This window comes from Sceloporus occidentalis, unplaced genomic scaffold, assembly GCF_023333645.1.
Source record: "Sceloporus occidentalis isolate IW3139 unplaced genomic scaffold, rSceOcc1.0.p SCAF_3, whole genome shotgun sequence".
Taxonomy (NCBI): Eukaryota; Metazoa; Chordata; class Lepidosauria; order Squamata; family Phrynosomatidae; genus Sceloporus; species Sceloporus occidentalis.
The window spans coordinates 249604447-249625424 of record NW_028316983.1 but is presented as its reverse complement, the minus strand read 5'-3'; the positions used below and the strand labels follow the sequence as shown (position 1 = coordinate 249625424).

Sequence of the window (20978 nt, the reverse complement as noted above, 5' to 3'; positions counted from 1 at the left end):
AAGGGGCACAAATGATGATCAGAAGGATACCAAAACTGATTGGTAGGAGAAGCGGATTGAACAAAGAAACGGTGGCGATTTGAGGAAGAATCTCACATCCAATATATGCTTTACCATCCAAACTGGAAGGTTACTATATGATTTGGGAGATGGGGAGGTAAGGCTTCTAAAACCAAAAAAGAAAAGAAATCACCTGGATGAATCAAAAGCGGAACTATACAGGAATTTATATATCTGTAAGCAGAAACGGAGGCATGAAACGTCTCTATTACTTTTTATGGCTTATCGAGATATGAATGGTTAATAAACATATTTTTAGAAAGAAAGAAAGAAAGAAAGAAAGAAAGAAAGAAAGGAATGCAGAAGGGGAAGATTCTGGTGGCCAGACCCAGCTTTTGGTGGCCAGACCCTTCTCTTCCCCCAATTTGTTCTCTTCACCCCAAGGGGCTCCTGGGAAGGCAGCCCCCCCCCAAAATTGGCCTGAGGCTGCTCTGTCCCAGAAGAAGGAAGGGAGCGCTCCTCAGTCTTTCCCCATAAGGAAGGCCAGTGAGCCCCAGGCGCATTGGAGCCAAAAACAAAGGGGTCACAAGAAGAAGGGGGTCATACAAAGGGGGGCACTAGCCCCAGTCCAAAGGCAGAGGCATCTCACCCAGCCCTGGCGGCGCCACGTCTTTGCCATTCTCTTGCCAGGCGCCAAAGGCAATGCGTTTCGGACCCCGGCTTGAAGGCCCTTTTCCTTTCTGGGGCCTTTCTTCCACCTTCCATGGACTTTGCATACTAATTCCCCCTTTTTTATTCCCCACCTCCAAGATGTTCTGCTTTTTTCAGTCCTTTTCCTATTACTTTTATGACGGTGGTTAAACCATATGCCTCCCTGCCCCCGGAGAGCGATGCCAACGAAGCGTGGGGCACAAAAGGGCTTTTTGTTTTTTAAAAGTCATTATTAAACTACAACGGAGAGCAGGAACTCTGGGGAAAGGAGCCGGGCCAAAGCGCACTCTTGGCCGGTCTTGCAAGACTGTGCTCTCACACCGCTTCTGAGGAGCCGCACGAAAAACCCAGGAGACCAACGGGGCAGGAGATGTCCTCCTTTTCCAGGACATGTCCTACACCCCAACTCTCTCTCCAGGGGGAATTTCAAAGTGTCCTCCATTTTGAGCATGACTAAGGAGCATGAATTTACATTTATACGAGTGCTTTTATGTCTTCTTTAGTAATATGTCCTACACTTTGCAGCGCCTTGTCCTCCTTTGCAGCTGTGACATCTGGTCATCCTGCACCGGGGCTCCTTTGCACTCGCCTGATCTTGAGTAAGCTCGCAGCCCCCTGACCAAGATCGGGCCCATCACATGCGTGGGTGGAAGCCTGAAGCCACCGGCCCCCAAAAGTAGTGGTCAGAGGGCTGGACTGGTGAGCCCCTGGGAGACCTGGGGTTCCCCTCACCCCTTTTTCCCTCTGCCTGGCCTACCCCATAGGGCTGCTTGGCCCTTGAGGTCTGTTTCTGCTTGACCCTTGAGGTCTCTTCCAACTGTATGAGTTGCACCCATCACCTCAGGTTCACTGGACGATTCCCCTCCCCCCCCCCCCTTTAACCTCCATCCAGAGGGGATAATTCAATTTGTTTAAGACAGTTTTGAAGGAGAAACAGCAGCGGGGAGATTTATATTTTCTGCACCTATACATCATTCACGGTCCTAATCTAGTTCATGGCACCAGGTGCTTACCTGCATTGCATGCTCTCCATTATATATTGCTGCCATCTGCTATGGAGGGCAGGCGGTCCCCCAAACCCATTCAGTTTGGCCCCCCAGGCCCATCCCCTCACCTGCCCCAGGTGCTCAGGTGTTACGCATCGGCCTACACTAACTTTACTTATTTGTTTTATGAGTTTTATATCCCACCCCCGCTTCCAAAGATCTCGGGGTGATGTACAAGAAAATCAATTTAATACAATAAATATATTTTAAAAAAAGAACTGAAACTAATATGAAACCAGACCAGACAATTTAGAAGCAGTTAAAGCATGCCAACCACAGTCCATTTGCAAAATCAATTAGGCCCCAAAGGCTTCAATAAAGGGCTGTGTTTTGACATGGGGCCAAGTGGGTCTCTGAGGGGAGTGCATTCCATTACTGGGGGGCTGCAGCTGGAAAGACCCTTCCCCATGTCCTCCCACAATGCATCTCTCCCAATGGTGGAACTGGCGGTCTCTCTTGGCTCTTGGCTCTCTTGCCTCCTGCAATATGGCTCCATATCCAAAACTACAAGGAACCCATTTTATGTTTTGTCAACTGAAGAAAAACCCCTCTGGCCACATTTCTTCTGCATTCCTGGGAGGCCAGGCTACTGGAATGAAGGCCTTCCTCCAGCTCCCCCTTCTTCTTCCAAGAAGCCCAGGGGTGGGGTTGCTACCAAAACGCATGCCAAAAATGCCGCAACTCCTGATAACCTCTGAGTCAATCTGTATCCTGAGCTTAACATTTTCTAACTCTAATGCAGAAGCTACTGCATCCAGTTCTGGGCTCCACAATCCAAAAAGGAGGTTGAGAAGCTGGAGCGTCTCCAGAGGAGGGCAACCAAAATGGGGAAGGGTCTGGAAACCTTCAAGCCTTTGAGGAGTGGCTCTGGGAGATGCTGGGCATGTTTAGCCTGGAGAAGAGAAGGTCAAGGGGTGACATGATAGCCATGTTTCAATATCTGAAGGGATGTCATGTTGAGGAGGGAGCAAGCTTGTTTTCTGCTGCTCCAGAGAATAGGAAACAATGGAGCAATGGATGCAAGCTCCAGGAAAAGAGATTCCAGCTCAACATTAGGAGGAACATCCTGACAATAAGGGCTGTTCGACAGTGGAATATACTCCTTTGGAGATTGTGGTGGAATCTCCTTCTTTCAAGGTCTTTAGACAGAGGCTGGATGGCAATTGTCAATGGGGATGCTTTGATTGTGAGTTCCTGCATGGCAGAATGGGGTGGATTGGATGGCCTTTGGGGTCCCTTCCAGTCCTATGACTCTATGGTTCTACCTGCTGGGGATAGTTTTGCTGGACTTCCTGCACTGAGCAGGGGGTTGGAGGCAATGGCCTGTCAGACCCCTTCCAACCCTACAATTCTATGTAGCTAAATTAGAATTCAAGGTCAAGGTAAGGCTATTCCCCATTGACAAGGCTGTCAAGTTGTGTCTGACCACAGGGAGCGATGCTCATCTCCGTTTCTAAGCCGAAGAGCTAGCATTGTCCGAAGACGTCTCTGGTGGCCATGGGGCCAGCATGATTGCACAGAATGCTGTTTACCTTCCCACCAAAATGGTGCCTATTTATCTACTTGCATTTCCATGCTTTCGTACTGCTAGGTTGGCAGAAGCTGGGACTAGGGACAGGAGCTCACCCCATCATGCGGCACCTGGGCCTCGAACTGCCAACTGATCAACAGAGTCAGCGTCTTCACCATTCGCAGAATTGCAGCAGGAAGGAGTCTGCTTCACTTTCCACCGGTTGGGAAATGCCCAGATCAGCCCTTGCTTTGGAGTGTGCACTAGGCCTGGCGTCTGCTTGGCACCTGTTTCGCCCAGCCTTGGTGGCCAGCTTTCTTAGGCGCGAAGTAAACACTGGCATGGCCCTGTGTCAATGTTGACAAGACAGCCGCCTTGTGTTGTCCCATGCTGCTGCCCAGAAAGAGAGACCTGCCTGTCGGAGCCACCTGTAAGCCAGGCAGGCAGGTCCCTCTGGCCAGGGTCCAGCAGTGGCCGGCTTCTGCTCAAAGCCCAGGAAAAAGAGTGAGGGAATAAGTGCCCATGAGGTCAGAGAGGCTGATGGCCATCTGTCGATGCGATGCTTGGATTGTGTCTTCCTCCATGGTAGAATGTGGTTGGACTGGATCAGGGCCCTGGGGGTCTCTTCAACTTTATGATTCTATGGAGTTTATCAAATGGGAGGAAATTAGGAGTTTAACAGTGATTAATATTTGAAAATTGCGCAATTGATATTAAAAGGCAATTAAAATGAGGTTATCCCATGAATAACCAGGGAATAAACAGCAAAAAGTCATTCATGGGAAAAACCCAGGAATGGTTTGCTGCTGTTTCTTGCCTGGTTATTCACAGGATAACGGCACTTTAATCACGTTTCATCTCAATGTCGTGTGAAAACCATTAGTGCAATTGCAAGATTATCACAGGTTAAGCACCGGTTATACTTCCAATTGTCCCCTGTGTGATAAACTCCTTTGATTCTAACTTGGAGAAATCTGGCAAGCTTGAAAGACCGCATCCCTCTTCTCGGGTGTGCCTGGGTTTTGAGATCTGTCTCCCCAAAGCCTCCCAGGAACGTTTGGTGAGGAGCCGCGCTGGAAGGAAGAAGGTCTTGCTAATGTTGAGGTGGATTCGCCTTTCCTGTAGCTTAAACTGAATGCTCCATCTCCTATTCTCTGGAGCAGCAGAAAACAAGCTTGCTCCATCCTCAATATAAAATAATAAATAAATAAAAGTTTTATTTTTATACCGCCCTTCTTCAATCAGGGCGGTGTACAACAAGGTCAGCAATACAATACAGTAAGCATCCAAACAGTACAATATATTAAAAAACCCTATCACAACAAAATCTAGCATATTAAAAGCATTACAACCTCGTGCCGGTCTAATACTGGCAGAGGGAAGGGGGGGAGGAGAGTACATATTCAGGAGGAGGTATTCAGGGGTAGGCTTGTTTGAATAAATAAGTTTTCAACCCCTTCTTAAATTGGGGTAGGGAGGTGGCTGTGCGGAGCTCCATTGGCAGTGAGTTCCAGAGGCTGGGGGCCGAGATCGTAAAGGCCCTCCTAGAAGTAGAAGCTAATCTGGCCTCTGGAACTCTTAGAAGTTGCTGCCCCGATGATCTGAGGGTGCGGGGCGGATTATATGGGGAGAGGCGGTCCATCAGATACCCTGGGCCCAAGCCATTTAGGGCTTTATAGGTAACGACCAACACCTTGTATTGCGCCCGGAAGCGAATAGGCAGCCAGTGCAGGTCTTTAAGCACTGGGGTTATATGACTGGCCCTAGATGTATTAGTGACCAGTTGAGCTGCCATATTCTGCACTAATTGCAGCTTCCGGGTATGATACAAGTAGAGCGCATTGCAGAAATCCAAGCGAGAGGTTACCAGAGCATGTACAACAGTTTCAAGGGCCTTCCGGCCCAGGTAGGGACGCAGCTGGCGTATCCGCCGAAGCTGATAACAGGTGCTCCTGACTGTCGCATCCACTTGAGGTGTGAGGTGGAGCGACGAGTCAAGGAGCACCCCCAGACTGTGTACCGAGTCCTTCACGGGGAGCGTGACCCCGTTCAGGACGGGTGGAATTACCGCCGTCCCTGGACCAGGAGAGCCTATCACAAGTACTTCCGTTTTCTCTGGATTCAGGCAGAGTCTGTTTTCCCTCATCCAGCCCATTACCGACTCCAAGCAGGCCACAAGAGGAGAGATGCCATCCCCAGTCACTGCATCAGTCGGAGGCATAGAGAAGACTATTTGGGTGTCATCAGCGTACTGATAACCCCGCGCCCCATGTCTCCGGATGATCTCTCCCAGCGGTTTCATGTAAATGTTAAATAGCATGGGGGACAGAATGGCTCCTTGAGGGACCCCAGATGTAAGGGCCCTCTCATCGGAGCACACGTCTCCCAGCTGCACCATCTGGAACCTCCCAGAGAGGTAGGATCGGAACCACTGAAGCACAGTGCCCCCGATTCCCACCTCTGCCAGGCGCTCCAGAAGGATACCATGGTCTATGGTATCGAAAGCCGCTGAGATGTCCAAGAGCACTAACAGGGACACGCTTCCCCTGTCCATGCCCAGACGGAGGTCATCGACCAAGGCGACCATGGCAGTCTCAACCCCGTAACCCGCCCGAAAGCCGGTTTGAAATGGGTCTAGATAATCCGTTTCATCCAGGATCGATTGAAGCTGGAGAGCAACCGCCCTCTCGATCACCTTCCCCAAAAATGGCAATAGCGAAACTGGCCGATAATTGTTATGCAACAGGGGGTCAAGGGAGGGCTTTTTTAACAAAGGTTTTACTATGGCCAATTTCAATTTAGATGGAAATTGCCCATCCCTCAAAGATGTATTAATAATCCGGTGTAACAATGAGGTCACAACCGGTCCCCCCTGAGCCGCTAGCCATGAGGGACAGGGATCGAGAGAGCAAGTCGTCTTCCTAACACTTCGAAGGATCCTGTCCACATCCTCGGTACTAACTGACTCAAACTGATCCAGTATAACTGAGTCCACGGAAGCTCTGGATACCTCTGCTCTAGGTTCTGCTCTAATGCTGGCTTCAAGACCTTCACTTATCCGAGAGGTTTTATCCGCGAAGAAGTTGTTAAATTGGTCACAGCAGGCCTTGGAAGGTTCAAGGATCTGGTTCGGGGCAGGAGGGAGCTGAGTACCCTGAACAACTCTGCTGGACACGACTCCGCGGACGCGACACGAGCACCATAGAACGAGTTCTTAGCTGCCCATATCGCCTCTCCGTAGTCCTCCAAAAGGCGGTCTAGGAGAGCCTTGTCGGCTAAGCGTAGGTGTTTCCGCCAGCGATGCTCTAGCCGTCGCAGAACCCGCTTCCGCGCCCGGAGGTCTTCCGTATACCAGGGCTTACATTTGGAAGCAGGCCTAAGAGGGCGCTTGGGAGCGATACTGTGTATAGCCCTAGAAAGACCGGTATCCCAGATACCAGTCAGGGCATCAACAGAGTCGCCGTCATTTCCAACCATATACCCCTCTAGAGCTTCTTGGAACCTTTTGGGTTCCATCAGCCTTCGAGGGTGGACCATTCAAATAGGTCCGCCACCCCCGGGAGGGGTCTGGGTAGAAGCCTTGATCTTTGCCTCCACCAGGAAATGATCCGTCCATGACAGGGGGGAAATGTTAGATATTTCCACCCACGGATTTTCCATGTCCGTACAAAAAACCATTTCGAGTGTATTACCCGCAGAATGCGTCGGACCCGAGACCAGTTGAGACAGGCCCATGGAAGTCATGGTATCCATGAATTCCCGAGCCGCACCGGGTGGAACATAGTTGGCCGCGAAGGGGATGTTGAAATCACCCAGGACAAGTAGCCTGGGTGTTTCCAGCATCAGCTCCGTCCCTTTTAGTATTGACGTCCCTTTTAGTATTTCAACATGGCTATCATGTCACCCCTTAACCTTCTCTTCTCCAGGTTAATCGTACCCAGCTCCCTGAGACGCTCCTCACAGGGCTTGGTTGTTTCCAGACCTTTCATCCTTTTGGTTAACACAATTTAATTGTGCTTTTGAAAACCGCCCAAACCAGCCTTTGACTGGAACAGCTACTAAGGAAAATCAAGGGAGAAAGTGCAAAGGCAGGCTGTTGAACATAAAGAAAATAATGACCATAGAGAACCTACACAAATTTGAATTATACAACAAAGAAATAGAAATAGTTAAAGAATTCCCATACCTGGGATCAAACATTGATAGAAAAGGGGAGTGCAGCCAGGAAATCAGAAGGAGATGAAGAATGGGAAGGACTGCTATGAAATAGATGCAAGGATATACATCTGAGCACAAAAGTTAGAATCGTACAAGCCATTGTGTTCCCTGTTATCATGGATGGAGGAGAGAGCTGGACAGTCAAGAAAGGAAATAGGAGGAAAATCCATTCATTTACGACGTGGTTCTGGAGAAGAGTGCTTAGGATGCCATGGACGGCTAGAAGGCCCAACAAATGGGTGCTGGAGCAGATCAAGCCAGAAACCTCCCTGGGAGAAGCCAAGATGACAAGGCTCAGGTTGTCGTACTTTGGACCCATCAAGAGAAGGAAGGACTCCTTGGAAAAGACCATAATGCTAGGAAAGGTGGAGGGAAGTAGAAAGAGGCCACATACAAGATGGATGTATTCTATGAAAGAGTCTGACTTTGCAGGACCGGGGCAGAGCAGTGGAGGACAGAGGGCCTTCCTGGAGACGTCTCATCCGCAGGGTCATCATGGGCCAAGATCTTGTCTCAGGAACATCTAGGAGGGACCACATTACTCCGGTTTTGAGGTCCCTCCACTGGCTGCCTATCAGCTTCTGGGCCCAGTACAAGGTGTTGGTTATCACCTTTAAAGTCCTAAATGGCTTGGGTCCAAGCTATCTCAGGGACCGCCTCCTCCCGTACAATCCTCCCCGCGCTCTCCACTCCTCTGGGAGGAACTTGTTGCAGCCTCTAAAATCTAGGCTCGTGGCAACCTCCCAGAGGGCATTCTCTGCTGTCGCCCCCAAACTCTGGAATGACCCGCCGGATGAGATCTGTCAGATAACATCATTAGACAGCTTTTAAAAAGTGGTCAATACGGACTACCCAAAGTCCCAACTGTAAAAGCATCTTCGCTTGAGAGCAAAAGGGCCAAGCGTTCCCTGCAGCCACTCCGGAGATACCACCGTCCCATAAATGGGGCCCAAGAAGATGCTGAGGGTCACCAGGCATTTTGTCTTGGGAGAGCCCCTGTGCCTGCAAGTGATGCGCCAAGAAATGTGCCACTTGCCTGCCTTCCTCTTTGTCTTTCTCCTCCTCTTCACCCTCCCATCACTTTCCCTGAGTTCCTCTCATTCCAGGAGATCATTCAGCAATAAACCTGCTTTCTTTCTGCCCTGAGGAATCCAAGGGAAGGCTTGGCCCAGGTGTCTGGGTTTCCACTGGAGTCTTACGAAAGACTGTCTAGTTCAGAAGCAACTAAAAATAAAGTTATAACAACAGAAGAAGACCAAAATCTTCATTCTGAAAAGCAGCAGTAGCAGCAGAAAACAAGAAAGCAGACGCAGCAAATGCAAAATTAAGCCGCAGGTCTAAGAACTGATCCTTCGGCAGCCGTAACCGAAAGAGAGAAAAGGAGACCTGTGCCAAATGGCTCTCCATCTGACGGTGGAAGGAAGGTGGGAATGGAGTCGCAAGGGAAGAGGCCCCGCTCCTTGCACTCGGCTATTACGCTTATTAGTTTAGAGCTATGTTTTCCAAACGTAGTTCTCCAGCTATTTTGGACTTCAGTTCCCAGAAGCCCCATGAAGCTTAGCCAACAGTCAGCCAATCTGGGAGTCCAAAGCATTTGGAGGACCAGAATTAGGGCATCACTGATTTAGAGCCAGAGAAGGGACCCAAAGGAAGGGACGCAACATCTTGGGGACGCTGGGTGGTTTAATACCAAAGTGACACGAAGAGGAAAGAACCACAGAATCATGGGAGGGATCTCAAGGGGTCCTCCAACCCGACCCTCTTTTTCTGCCATGCAGGAAGACACTGTCAAAGCGACAGACGGCCATCCAGCCTCTCTTTAGCCTGGCTCTCTCTGTTGAGGTTTGCTCAGTCGATCAACACCTTCGCCGCTGCCCAGATGACTTTTATATGACAGGAAACGGTTGAAATGCAAACAACATTATAAATGGGGTTTTATCTCACCCAGCAATAAAGTCGCCTTCACAGCAGGACAGGAAAGGACATGGTAAGCACACACACAAACACACACACAGGGCATTCAGGATAATAGCAGGACATACTACCTTGGTTCCCATTCCCCCATATTCAAAAACTGTTTAATTTTTCAAAGGAACATGAGGAAGCACACAACATCCCATGTCCCAATGGCCCCCTGGCATTGCCAGCTTCCTGGCGGTCAAGATCCTGGCGGCTCCGAGCTGGGCTGGCCGGCCGGGGAGTCCCTGCAGTGACCCACTCAGAGGGCATCTCCAAGCCACTTAGACCACAGAACAAACGAAACTGAAATTAAGCACCAGAACCTGTGTATGGCGCTCTGGCTATAATCTATGTCTATATCTATATCTTGGAGAGATCTTATAGCACCTTTGAGACTCACTGAAAGAAAGATGTTGGCAGCAGGAGCTTTCTTAGACTAATGTCTACTTCCTCAGGCTCAGATGCATTTAGATGCAATAATAATAATAATAATAATAATAATAATAATAATAATAATAATAAAAACAACAACAACAACAACAACAATAATAATATGTAGAGAGACCTTGCAGCATCTTTGAGACTCACTGAAAGAAAGATGTTGGCAGCAGGAGCTTTCTTAGACTAATGTCTACTTCCTCCAAATGCATCCCTAAATGGCTTGGGCCCAGGGTACTTGGAGGACCGCCTCTCCCCATATAATCTGCCCCACACACTCAGGTCTGCAGGGAAAAACTTGCTGGAGGTCCCAACTGTGCATTATGTGAGGACCTCGCAACGGGTCTTTTCAGTCTCGGCCCCGAGAATATGGAACAATCTCCCTGATGAGCTCCACTCCACCACATCTTTGGACTACCTTCTTCTTTTCCCAAGCTTTCCCCCCATGAGATGTGACTTTGGTTTCCCCTTCTATTTGGTAACGACTCTGGCTATGTTTTTCTGGATTCCCCTACTCAGCTACTCGAGTATTAGTTTTATATGCTGTTTTATATCTTGTTTTATCTGTTTTATTGATTCTTGTAATTTTATCTGGATTTGTACGCCGCTTTGATCTGAATTGGAAAAGCGGGATAGAAATAAACTTTTATCATCATCATCATCATCATCATCATCATCATCATCATCATCTGTTGGAATGGAAAGCCAGGGACAGACCTATTTATATGCCATTGGTATGTGAGAATGTCAATTCAAATTCAAAATCCTTGGTGTATAGAAATGAAGTGGATTATGAATTTGAATTGACATCCTCGCAAACCAATGGCACATAGAGGTCTGTGTCTGGCTTCCATTCCAACAAATGCATTTGGAGGAAGCAGACCGAAGTCTAGGAAAGCTCATGCTGCCAACTAACTTCTTTCTTTCAGTGAGTCTGAAAGGTGCTACGAGATCTCTCTAATAATAATAATACCAAAATGCATCTGGGGAAGTAGACTGAAGTCTAGGAAAGCTCATGCTGCTAATTATCTCAAAGATGCTACAAGATCTCTCTACGTACTGATTCCACAGACAAACACGGCTATATCTTTGAATTCTATATCTTGGAGAGTTGCTGCTGCTGCTGCTGCTGCTGCTGCTGTTGTTGTTGTTGTGTACCTTCTAGTCATTTCTGACTCATGGAGACCCTAAGGCGAACCTATCATGGTTTTTTCTTGGCGAGTTTCTTCAGAGGGGGTTTGCCATTGCCATCCCTTGAGGCTGAGAGTGTGTGACCTGCCCAGGGTCTGCCAGTGATGACTCTTCTAAAACATGCCCCCAACCCCCCCCCAACCTACGGATGCCGGCCATGAAAGCCTTCGACTTCACATTACCCAGTGGGTTTCCATGGCCAAGCAGGGATTCGAACCTTGGTCTCCAACACTCAGAGCACTACGCCACCAAGCTGGCTCCCAATCTTGGAGAGACATGTCCCCAATTCAGCCACCTCCAAAGATATCCCTAGGTAGGATGCCATCATGGGTCAAGGATGCTAACTGGGACAAGAAGGCTCCCTCCGTCAGAACAAGGGAGTCTTAGGTTGCATCCACACTGGAGAAATAACCCAGTTCAGCACCGCTTTAACTGCCTCCCTGGCTCAAGGCTATGGAATTCTGGGAGTTGGAGTCTGTTGTGGGCCCAGGACCCCACAACATACTCCAACTCCCAGAATTCCATAGCCTTGAGCCAGATAAAGTTAAAGTGGTGCCAAGTTGAGTTATTCCTCCAGTGTGGATGCAGCCCCAGTGAGAACAATATGGAACAGAAGCTGGCAGGCATAAAAGGGGAGAAAAGGGGAGATGAAGTTTGCAAAGAAACCCAAAGGGACTCCTAGCATCCATCTTGGTCTCTTTCAAGTTACACAGTGTTATAGTGCCATGATTCCACTTTGGGTGCATCTGCACTGTAGAAATAACACAGTTTGACACCACTTTAAACAGCCATGGCGCCATTCCACAACCCCCCTGGGATTTGTAGTTCTGTGAGGCACTAGAGTTCTGGCTAAAGAGAAAGTTAAAGACCTTGTAAAACTACAGATCCCACGATTCAATAGGAAGGAGCTGCAGCACTTAAAGCGGTGTCAAACTGCATTATTTATGCAGCGTAGATGCATCCCATGGACTCCTGGGGAGTGTGCTTTATTGGGGCACTAGCGCTCTCTGCAAGAGAATGCTAAATATCTCACTGACGCTAAACAGCAGCAAAATGCTAAATAACTATCAGTCCCATCATTCCACAGGACGGCGCCAGGGCTACTATACTGTTTTGTGGAAGGGAGAGGGCAAACATTCATATCTGAACAGACATCTTCAGGGAGGAGGTCAGCAGAACAAGGCAAATACTGGTGAAAAGAGGAGCAAACTGGGAGCAACGCAGTTCCAGGGTCCAGATAGCATCCCCCAGAGAGAGATTTCCTAAGGACCTCCAAGAGCTACAAAAGGTTAAGCCAAGGCAGTCTTGTAGAACAAACGAGGGGGAAAGGCCAGCTGCTGTGACTCCTGTTTCAGGTCAACAGGAGGGAGAGGCAATCCAGTTTATCACCCTGGGGCTAATTTCAGCATTAAAGGGAGATTAAAGCACATTTAAAGCATCCCACAAATAAAGCAAAAATGGCGAGTAATTGCACCAATAATTATCACATGCAATTGTGCAAATAAAGTGATATTGGAAATGCACTTTTGTTGAAATCCCAGAAGTAAAAAGGTGCGCATTAATGCTTCTTTGTGACCACTTTAACGGCGGGTTTTGAGCGACATCCTGTGAAATCGTTTTGCGCAATGACGCAGTTTTTCCAGGATATTCACGGGACAAACTCCGGATCCCTTCGTGGGATAAACCCCCGTGAAAGATAAAACTGTCCAGCAAAATAGGAAGACAAGGCTCCTCCTTTGCAAAGCAATCCTTCCACTTTCACTAAGCTCTACAGTTCGGGGCCAGTGCTTTGCAACCTGTTCATAAATGATCTGGCAGTTTGCAGACAGACGCTCTGCTGAAGGTGGCCATATTTGCCAGCTACCCTAAATTATTCAGATGGCATTAAAAGGGATGATTCCCAGAGGAGGAGGAGGAAACAATCAATGGGCACTGGGCACTGTGGGCATCTATTGCTTCCAGTATGAGCGGCATTGCCAGTTGCTTGGGATGGCTGTGGGGTGGGCTGTGATGCCAATGTCCTGGCAGTTTAGGGAATGACCAGAGAAAGCACCTGGTTGGCACTGTTTGCTCAGAGCCCTGGACTGCTCCAGTTGTGTCTAAAGACGGACAAAGTTTGGCCCAGGCTCACATGTGACACCCTTGACACTCCCCACAAAAAAATGGGAGCATGGGGACAATTTTGCCATCGCAAAAATTTGTCAGTGCAAAAAAAGGGGGGGCTGCTTTTAGGCCCAAGAAAGGCCTTTTTAAAAATTGGGAAATAAATAGAAGTTGATTCTTCCCAAAGAGTTCTTCCCAAAGCTAAGAGTGGCATGGAAAGGGCTCCCTTCCACATCTGCCTCTTGTTACCCCAAGAAGATGGGCATTCTGGGGATTCTAGTCTTTGTGCATCTGAGGAAATAGGCTGAAGTCTAGGAAAGCTCCTCCTGCCAATTTCTGTCTTTCAGTTACAGTAGTCTCAAAGGTGCTACAATCTCTCTCTACGTACTGGTTCTACAGACTAACGCAGCTATGGCCCGGTACAAACGGCCTTTAGGGACGCCCTCGTCATGTGCCTGGGGGGCAGAGTGCCCACATGCCCCGCAACCCTGGCACGTGACGAGGGTGTAACAATGGCAGTGCCCTGTATACATGGGAGCCGCCATTGTTATGTAAGTGCCGCACGGCATCCATGCGGTGCCGGGTGGCTCTTACGTAACGAGTGCGCCAGTGGTGCCGCCATTATTAGGCAGGTTCTTTTTTCGCCAGCAGGAAGCTGCCTGGTTTGGCGGGTGCATCTTCCCTCCGGTGGAAAAACAGGCGTGGTGAGGCCACCATTTTTCAGTGGTCTGTACAGCGCCTATATCTTTGAATTCTACCAGCCTGGCCCTCCTGGTAACTACGCAACAACCTCTCTGGCCACTGGCTCAGAAAAGTGGGATGAGCCAAACCCACAGCCAGCTGGCAAGTGGATAGCGAAGGCAGAGGGCAAAGCACCTGGCACCCACCACGGCTGAAGACCACAAGACCGTCAGCCTCCAAGGAAGGGGGCATCTGGGCAGCAACCCTTCCAGGCCCCATGGCCTGGGTCTCAATAGGCAAGGGGAAGGGGAGACACCAGGAAGACCTCCAACCTGGCATCACCTGCGCCCTCCACCATGGCACACAGGCTGCTGGCCTTAGGAGGTTTCATCCCAGCCCTCTGGATTTACACCTTGAATCAATGGCAGTTTCTCTACAGAAATCCATCCCTCTTATCTCCCATGTGGCAATTATTCATTCATGATTGTTAATGGACAGGACAGTCCAGCAGCTCACTGGGTCATTTAATGAACTAAGACAGATCTTAAAATGCAGTGTTGCAAATCCCAGTTCCAGACAGTGACACCCGTCCAGCGGCCGTTCCAGATGGACCTCACCAAATCTGCGTAGCCAAGACCAGTCTCTCTCCAATCCCAAGCGTCCTCCTGTCTTGACAAATGCAGTCATGTAGGCACTTCACAAATGCTCAGTGCATCTTGCTATCCTCCAGTTTTTCCAACTGCACAGGTTCACACTTTTCAAACTGCACATTTTTCCCCAACTGCATCTTTTTTTACTCAACCTTTGCTCTGGAGAGACCCACAACAACATCACCGCAGAGACAGCAGCTCTGAGACAAGAAGCCAGTGGTCCAAAGAAGTACCATCACGCGGCACCAACCCTGCATGGGAAGGCAGCTGGACTGGACGCACAAGTCTGCTGCTGGGAACACTACACAGCAGGGCCCCGATTCACAAGAAAAGGTCATGAGCGCAACCCAAACATGACTGACCAGCCACATGGGAAACCAGCTGCTCTCCAGCAAAATATGCAACCTGGACAAAGCAGCAGATGGACCCATAGTGAGGGCAGGAGCGGATTTTCTGGACCTTGGCTGCAGGTAGGTCCAGTGCCAAAACAGAGGTTCATGATGACCTTGCAGGGTTAAAGCCTAGGCCCCAATCCTACCCCTTGCAGTTTCCTCCCTCCACCTGCCAAAATCCAACTGGCACCCGAAGCCCCTGCTACCTGCAATGCGGATGACGGCTCTCTCAGCGGGGTCAAGCACTGTCCCATTCCCGGAGGCCGATTTGGTCCTCTTGGTGCGCTGGTGCTTGGGGAGGTTCCAGGGCAAGGTGTCCCCCGGGGATGGGGACCCCCCACTGCTGCCGCCACTGGAACTCTCCTCCGCAGCCATTTTGGGCTTCTCTTTCCGTCGGGTGGACATCACCTCCTGCAAGCAAAAGAAGCAGAAAGGGGGTTAGGCAGGTCGGGGACCCAAACATCCAGCAGCTCGGTCAAAAAAGGAGCTGTCCTGCTCACCCTCCTCCTCATACACAACAAGCTTGTTTTCTGCTGCTCCAGAGAATAGGACCCAAAGCAATGATGCAAGCTGCAGGAAAAGAGATTCCAGATCAACATTCGGAGGAACTTCCTGAGAGTAAGGGCTGTTTGACAGTGGAACAGACTCCTTCCTCTGAGATTATAGTGGAGTCTCCTTCCTTAGAGGTCTTTAAGCAGAGGCTGGATGGCCATCTGTCAATGGGGATGCTTTGAATGAGATTTCCTGCATGGCAGAATAAAGGGGTTGGACTGGATCAGGGCCCTTGGGGTCTCTTCCAATTCTACGATTCTATGGATGACCCTTGTCTTCCAACTCTATGATTATGATTCTATCATTTTATAATAAAATTGTTTATTTCCTATATTTATTTTGTAATGAGAGCAGAATGAACCTTAATTTCAGAAGTCATATGGCAAAGGGGCAGCAGGTTGCCTCACTGGCATAACTGGAAGTGTGCCCATGGAGCCTGTGGGGGTCCTGTGTGACCCTTGGCACCCCTCTTAGCCCCCAAAGGCCCTGGAAAAATGTCCCTACTGTTGAAATAAAACTCTTTGTTGGGGCTTTTTAAGGCTGTTTGGCAGTGCTCCCCCAAGAAAGGTGACTGGGAACAACAGTCATCTCTTCTGGATGGCCAAAATGGCTGCTGCGATGCCATGCAGAGACCGCCCTGCGTCTGGAGTGTGCCCACCCCAGGTGTAATGAGTAACACTTCCTAGTTCCTTTTTCAAGGGCATGCTTAGAGCCATTTTGACAGACTTTCCCCCCTCGCTTCACAACTTCTGCTGAGCAACCTTACGTTTCCCCTTTTTTCCTCTGAGTAACCAAAAGAACAAGCCTCACAATCCTTTACCCCAAAAGGTATTATTTAAACGCTCACTCCTGGAACCTTCTTCCCCCGCGAGACGCAAGGCCCTGATCACTTCTCTAACCAGCTTCAAAACGGAGCTGAAGACCATCCTGTTCAGAGAAGCCTTCCCAGGCATTGCGTGATTGTCATTTGCTATTTGATGTTCATTTGTTGTCTGTTTTATTGAACCATCTCCTGTATTGCTATGTATTTTATATGCATTATCCTATTATTTATTAGATTGTAGGCAGGCTTACTCTTATATATTTATTGTTTTATGTACAGCGCTGTGCAAATCTACAGCGCTATATTATATAAATATGCTGTTATGCCTGCGGTTGTATTACTTTTCAGTACTGCATCTGAAGAAGTAGGTTTATCAGGAAAGCTCATACAAATATAAAAACCAATCCATCTTAAAAATACTGCCACATTTCCCCTTCCTCTTCCTTCATCCTTGTAATGCTTTACAAAAAGTAACTTTTTAAGACCCAGCAGCTCCTGCCCCTTTCCAGCCTATGCCATCTCAGCCGGCCTCGTCCCACCCAAACAGGGAAGGGGACCCAGACCCCCAGTTCTTGTGGGCCCCAGACCCCTGGAGGGAACGGCGCCTGGCAGAGAGGCAAACGCCAAGGCGCTTTACTTCTTTGCTTTAGTCCAGACCCACACAGCTGCCCCCCTTTTTGCAAAAGTGGGGTGTGTGCTATAGGGTCTCTAGACATGAGGGACCCTGCACTTCAAGGCCCTAAGACTAAGAGCCACTTCCCAGAATGCCCAGGGGGGAAGCATTTCATGGGCAGCACACCCACAATTCCCCTGGCATGGAAAATCAAGTGACACCCCTAGGCCAATCCAAGACCACCCAGGGATGTCTGCTTTCCCGGGGGGCGGGGGCAGGATCACCTTCTGCACCCCCAGACTGGCAAAAGGGGCTGGCAAAACACTTTGTCCTTGGCAAAATGAGGGGGCACCTGGACACAGAATGCACTGGGACTGGGCAGTGGGCCCAGGAAGTACAGTGGTCCTTACACATTAAGTGGGGTTAGGGGTGAAAGACCCCCATGAATCTCTGAAATGAAGGGGGGGGGGCTACTCTTATTTTTAACCTGAAAGACACCTCTCTAGGAATCCCAGGTCCTCCAGTGCAACTCTATGGTCAACTCTTGCTGGAGGACCTACAACAGCCTAGAGAAGTGCTCTTTCTAGGAACGTCTGGGTCCTCCAGCCTGATTCTATGGCTAATGTCTGGCAGAGTTGCGCTGGAGGACCAAGCGATTCCTAGAGAGAACATATTAACCAAACCAGCAAATAATCAAATCCATAAAAGTCAAAGGCTTACTTCCTCTCTAGGAATCTCCAGGTCCTCCAGTGCAACTCTGTGGTCAACATCTGCCAGAGGTTGATCTTAGACTCATGCTGGAGGACCTACAAAGGCCTAGAGAAGTGTTTTCTCTAGGAACTCCTCCAGCATAACTCTATGGTCAGGATTGCGCTGGAGGACTTAAGAGAGTCCTAGAGAGAACATATTAATTGAAACTGCAAATAATCCAATCCGCAAAAGCTCAAGTCGCAAACATTGGGGGCCAACCAAAGTGGCAGAGCTGCAGTTTTCTGCCTGGTTCCCTCCTGGCCAAGAACATCCACCTGGTCCAGTTGAGAGGGGACTTGCCCAGGGCAACCCCACAGAGACTGGGTGTTTTGAGGTTGGGTCTCCTGCCAGCCAGATCCAGTGTGCCCACCATGGTACCCCTCCTCTAGGAAGACCCAGTTCCCTGGGAGGGGCCCAGACATCTGGCACAGCTAGCAGGGCACCACTAGCTTTGCCCCATGGGGAAAAGGAGTCCTGGGTTGGGATTCTGGGTGGCATAGAGAGGGCTCTCCTTCCTGTCCCTGTGCCTATGTCCATTGAAGCAAAGATGACAGATTGAGGATGCAGGATGCAACCCAGGTCCCAGCATGCAGGGAGGAAGACAGCTCTGCTCCCCCAAAAAACATGCCTCCCCCCCCCCATCAACCCTCATTCTCAAAGCTTGGCATCTTTTCTTCTGGAGGCGGAGGATGCTCAGGAGAAGCAAGAATGTCCAGTAATGTTCCCAGGTGGCTAAAGCTAAAGCCACCGGGGAATATTTCTGGACATCCCTGCCTCTCCTGAGCATCCTCCGCCTCCAGAAGAAAAGATGCCAAGCTTTGAGAAAGAGCCAAGCCATAGGAAGGCTGGTGGCCTTCTCTGGCAGAAACAGGGCAGTGGCACAAAGGCAACCCCTTTCCCCCCCTTTCCCCCCAACTTTTCAATGGGGAGGACTGGAGAGGTTTCCTTGCTTTAGTCCCAAGAGAAGATGCATCGTTGTTGGAGGGGAAGAAAGCATCCAGGCTTGTCTCTTTGGAAACTAGGAGCGGAAAGGGAACTTCCTCCATCGCCTGTCTTCTTTCTCTCTCTCGGCTCCTTCTTGTGGGTGATTTCAACTTGTTTTCTGGCTTAAGGTGACCCTAAGCAGGCGACTCTGTCCTGGGCTTTTCTTGACAAGGGCACCCAGTGGGTTTGGTGGCCCAGGCGGGAATCAAACCCTGCTCTCCAAGCCCTGGGCCAGGCTGGCTCCTCTGGTCAGTGTGACTCCTGGAGCGGTCACTTCCTCCTTCCTCCCCTTCTCTCCTAAAGGTTAAGGGTCAGTGTTTTACAACTCTTTGTTCTCACTCCCTTCTCCATGTCTTTTGGAGGCAGCCATGAGGCTCCAGAGAAGGCTGCTCTTATGTCCATCTGTGAAACTCAGCTGTTATGGACTCTTGCGCCAAGCAGAGGCTTTCGATTGGCTAGAAAAATCCAATTTTAGATAGATTTCTTTGTAACAGTCAAGTAAGCCTTGCTTTGGACCTTACCAGAGCCTTCCCAGAAGCTCAGATACGCTGGTGATGTGAAGAAGGGCCCTCTGCTTCCTGCATCCGTTGCATTTACCCCATTTATGTGAGTGAGGGGTTCCTCTCTGGCCTCTAGACCCCCGTGGCCCCCCAGGGGGGTTTAGAAAGGAAATTGTGAATTAAAAGCAGACTAAAACAACCCTCCCAAAACAGCCTTTGAGCCCTGGTCAGTTACAACATCCAGAGGAGAGCCTGGCCTGGTCCTAAGGGCCAAAGGTCACGCTGGGCAACTCGGCCTTAGTCTCTGCTGGGAAACCAAAGGCACGAAGGGAGGGGCTTCCAGAGTTGGGGGTTTCAAAGCAGAGAAGGCCCCCTCATTTGCTGTGGCCCACAATTTAGCCTGGCAGGACCCATGAGGATCTCCAATTTTGGGGCAGGCTCCTATTGGAGGTGAGAGCCAGCATGGCACAGTGGTTTGAGGGGTGGACTATGACTTCAAATCCCAGCCTGGCCATGTAAACCCAATGGGTAACCTTAGGCGATAAGTGACACTCTCTCAGCCTCAGAGGATGGCAAGGGCAAACCCCCTTGAAGAAACTTGCCAAGAAAACCCTGACAGCTTGACTATAGGGTCGCCATAAGTCGGGAACAACTTGGGGGGCACACAACAGCAACACAAATGTTGGAGGAGGGGGTCTTTGAGATACCCTGACCCCAAGGCATTTAGGGGGCAGCCAACAGGAGCCCACCCCTGCTGTGCAATCCAAGGCCATTCAAAACACACAGGCTGTTTGCTGTGTAATCCTGTTGCAGGCCTTACCCTCCCACCAATTGTTTTTTATGGGGGGGGGCAGTTGGGGTGGAAAGGCATTGACTGACATGACCATCGTCTTACTCTTAGTGCCTGAAAGAGGCTCCTCTGGGGTTATGTCAAAAGTAATTTATCAGGCCTTGGGTACTTGGCATGCTTCTCTGGGGCAGAAGGAAGGCACCTGCAGCCATTCCCTGCCCTGCTCCAGGAGCCAAGTGTCTAGGGCCAGCCCTGACCCTTCCTTGGCCTGAGTGCCCTCACCCCTCTCTTTGCAGATGGTGGTCCCTTGGAGACATGGTCCAGGCCCTGGAGTAGATGACCATTGGGAAGGCCAAGCTCTGGCTTGGTGGATTGCCATTTGCTCTTCCCTGGCTACCTGCCATGTCTGAGTCTGGCCAGGGCATTTGAGGGCAGACCCCTATCAGGCCCCTGGCACCCCTTCCCCTGCCCTCCCCTCTCCTCTCCAAAACAGCTTCTTCCTCCCAGTATGCTCCATCTCTTGGCCTTTCTCCCTGCTTCTCTGGGGCACAGGGTGCCAGGCTTCCTGCTTAGCATGGCCTTGGCCTGGGGTCTCCCCATAGCAAGCGGGGGGGGGGGAGGCAAGGGGGAAGCAGCATCAGCCACAGAAGGTGCCAGGTTACCCACCTGGTGTGGCAGAGAAAGAGAGAGAGAGAGAGAGAGAGAGAGAGAGATGGGCAGTGGCCTCTGGATGGGCAGCACACACCTTCCCTGGGACCCCTGCATTAGGCTACAGGAGGGTGCCCACCCTCCCTCCCTCCCCACCCATCATTGGGCCTCTGCTGCAGGTGGGCACTGCCAGCCTCCATGCCCTGCCCTGGAGGCCCCCTCCCCTGCTGCCCAGCTCCCTCCGGCCAGGGCCTGAGAGCCCCCCCCCCCCAGCCTCTTCCTTGCCACGAGGATTATGTAAGACGCCCCCCAGGAAGACCAGCCCCCCCGCAGTCAGTGCAGAGGCACGGCCCAGTGACGTCACTTAGCAATGGAGGGGGTTGAGCAGCCTGAAGGGGGGGCAGGAGAAGAGCGAAATG

At 50.2% G+C, this 20978-nt stretch overlaps 1 protein-coding gene across 5 annotated transcripts in view; it reads right to left on the bottom strand.

Moving 5' to 3' along the window:
* Window positions 1–20978, bottom strand: part of PLEC (plectin) — a 127105-nt gene that overhangs the window by 90793 nt on the left and 15334 nt on the right. For all 5 annotated transcript variants that reach the window (XM_089518235.1, XM_089518234.1, XM_089518233.1 and 2 more), the window contains one exon: window positions 15106–15310. In XM_089518235.1, coding sequence (XP_089374361.1) covers window positions 15106–15310 — 205 coding nt within the window. The remainder of the gene's footprint in view (window positions 1–15105; window positions 15311–20978) is intronic.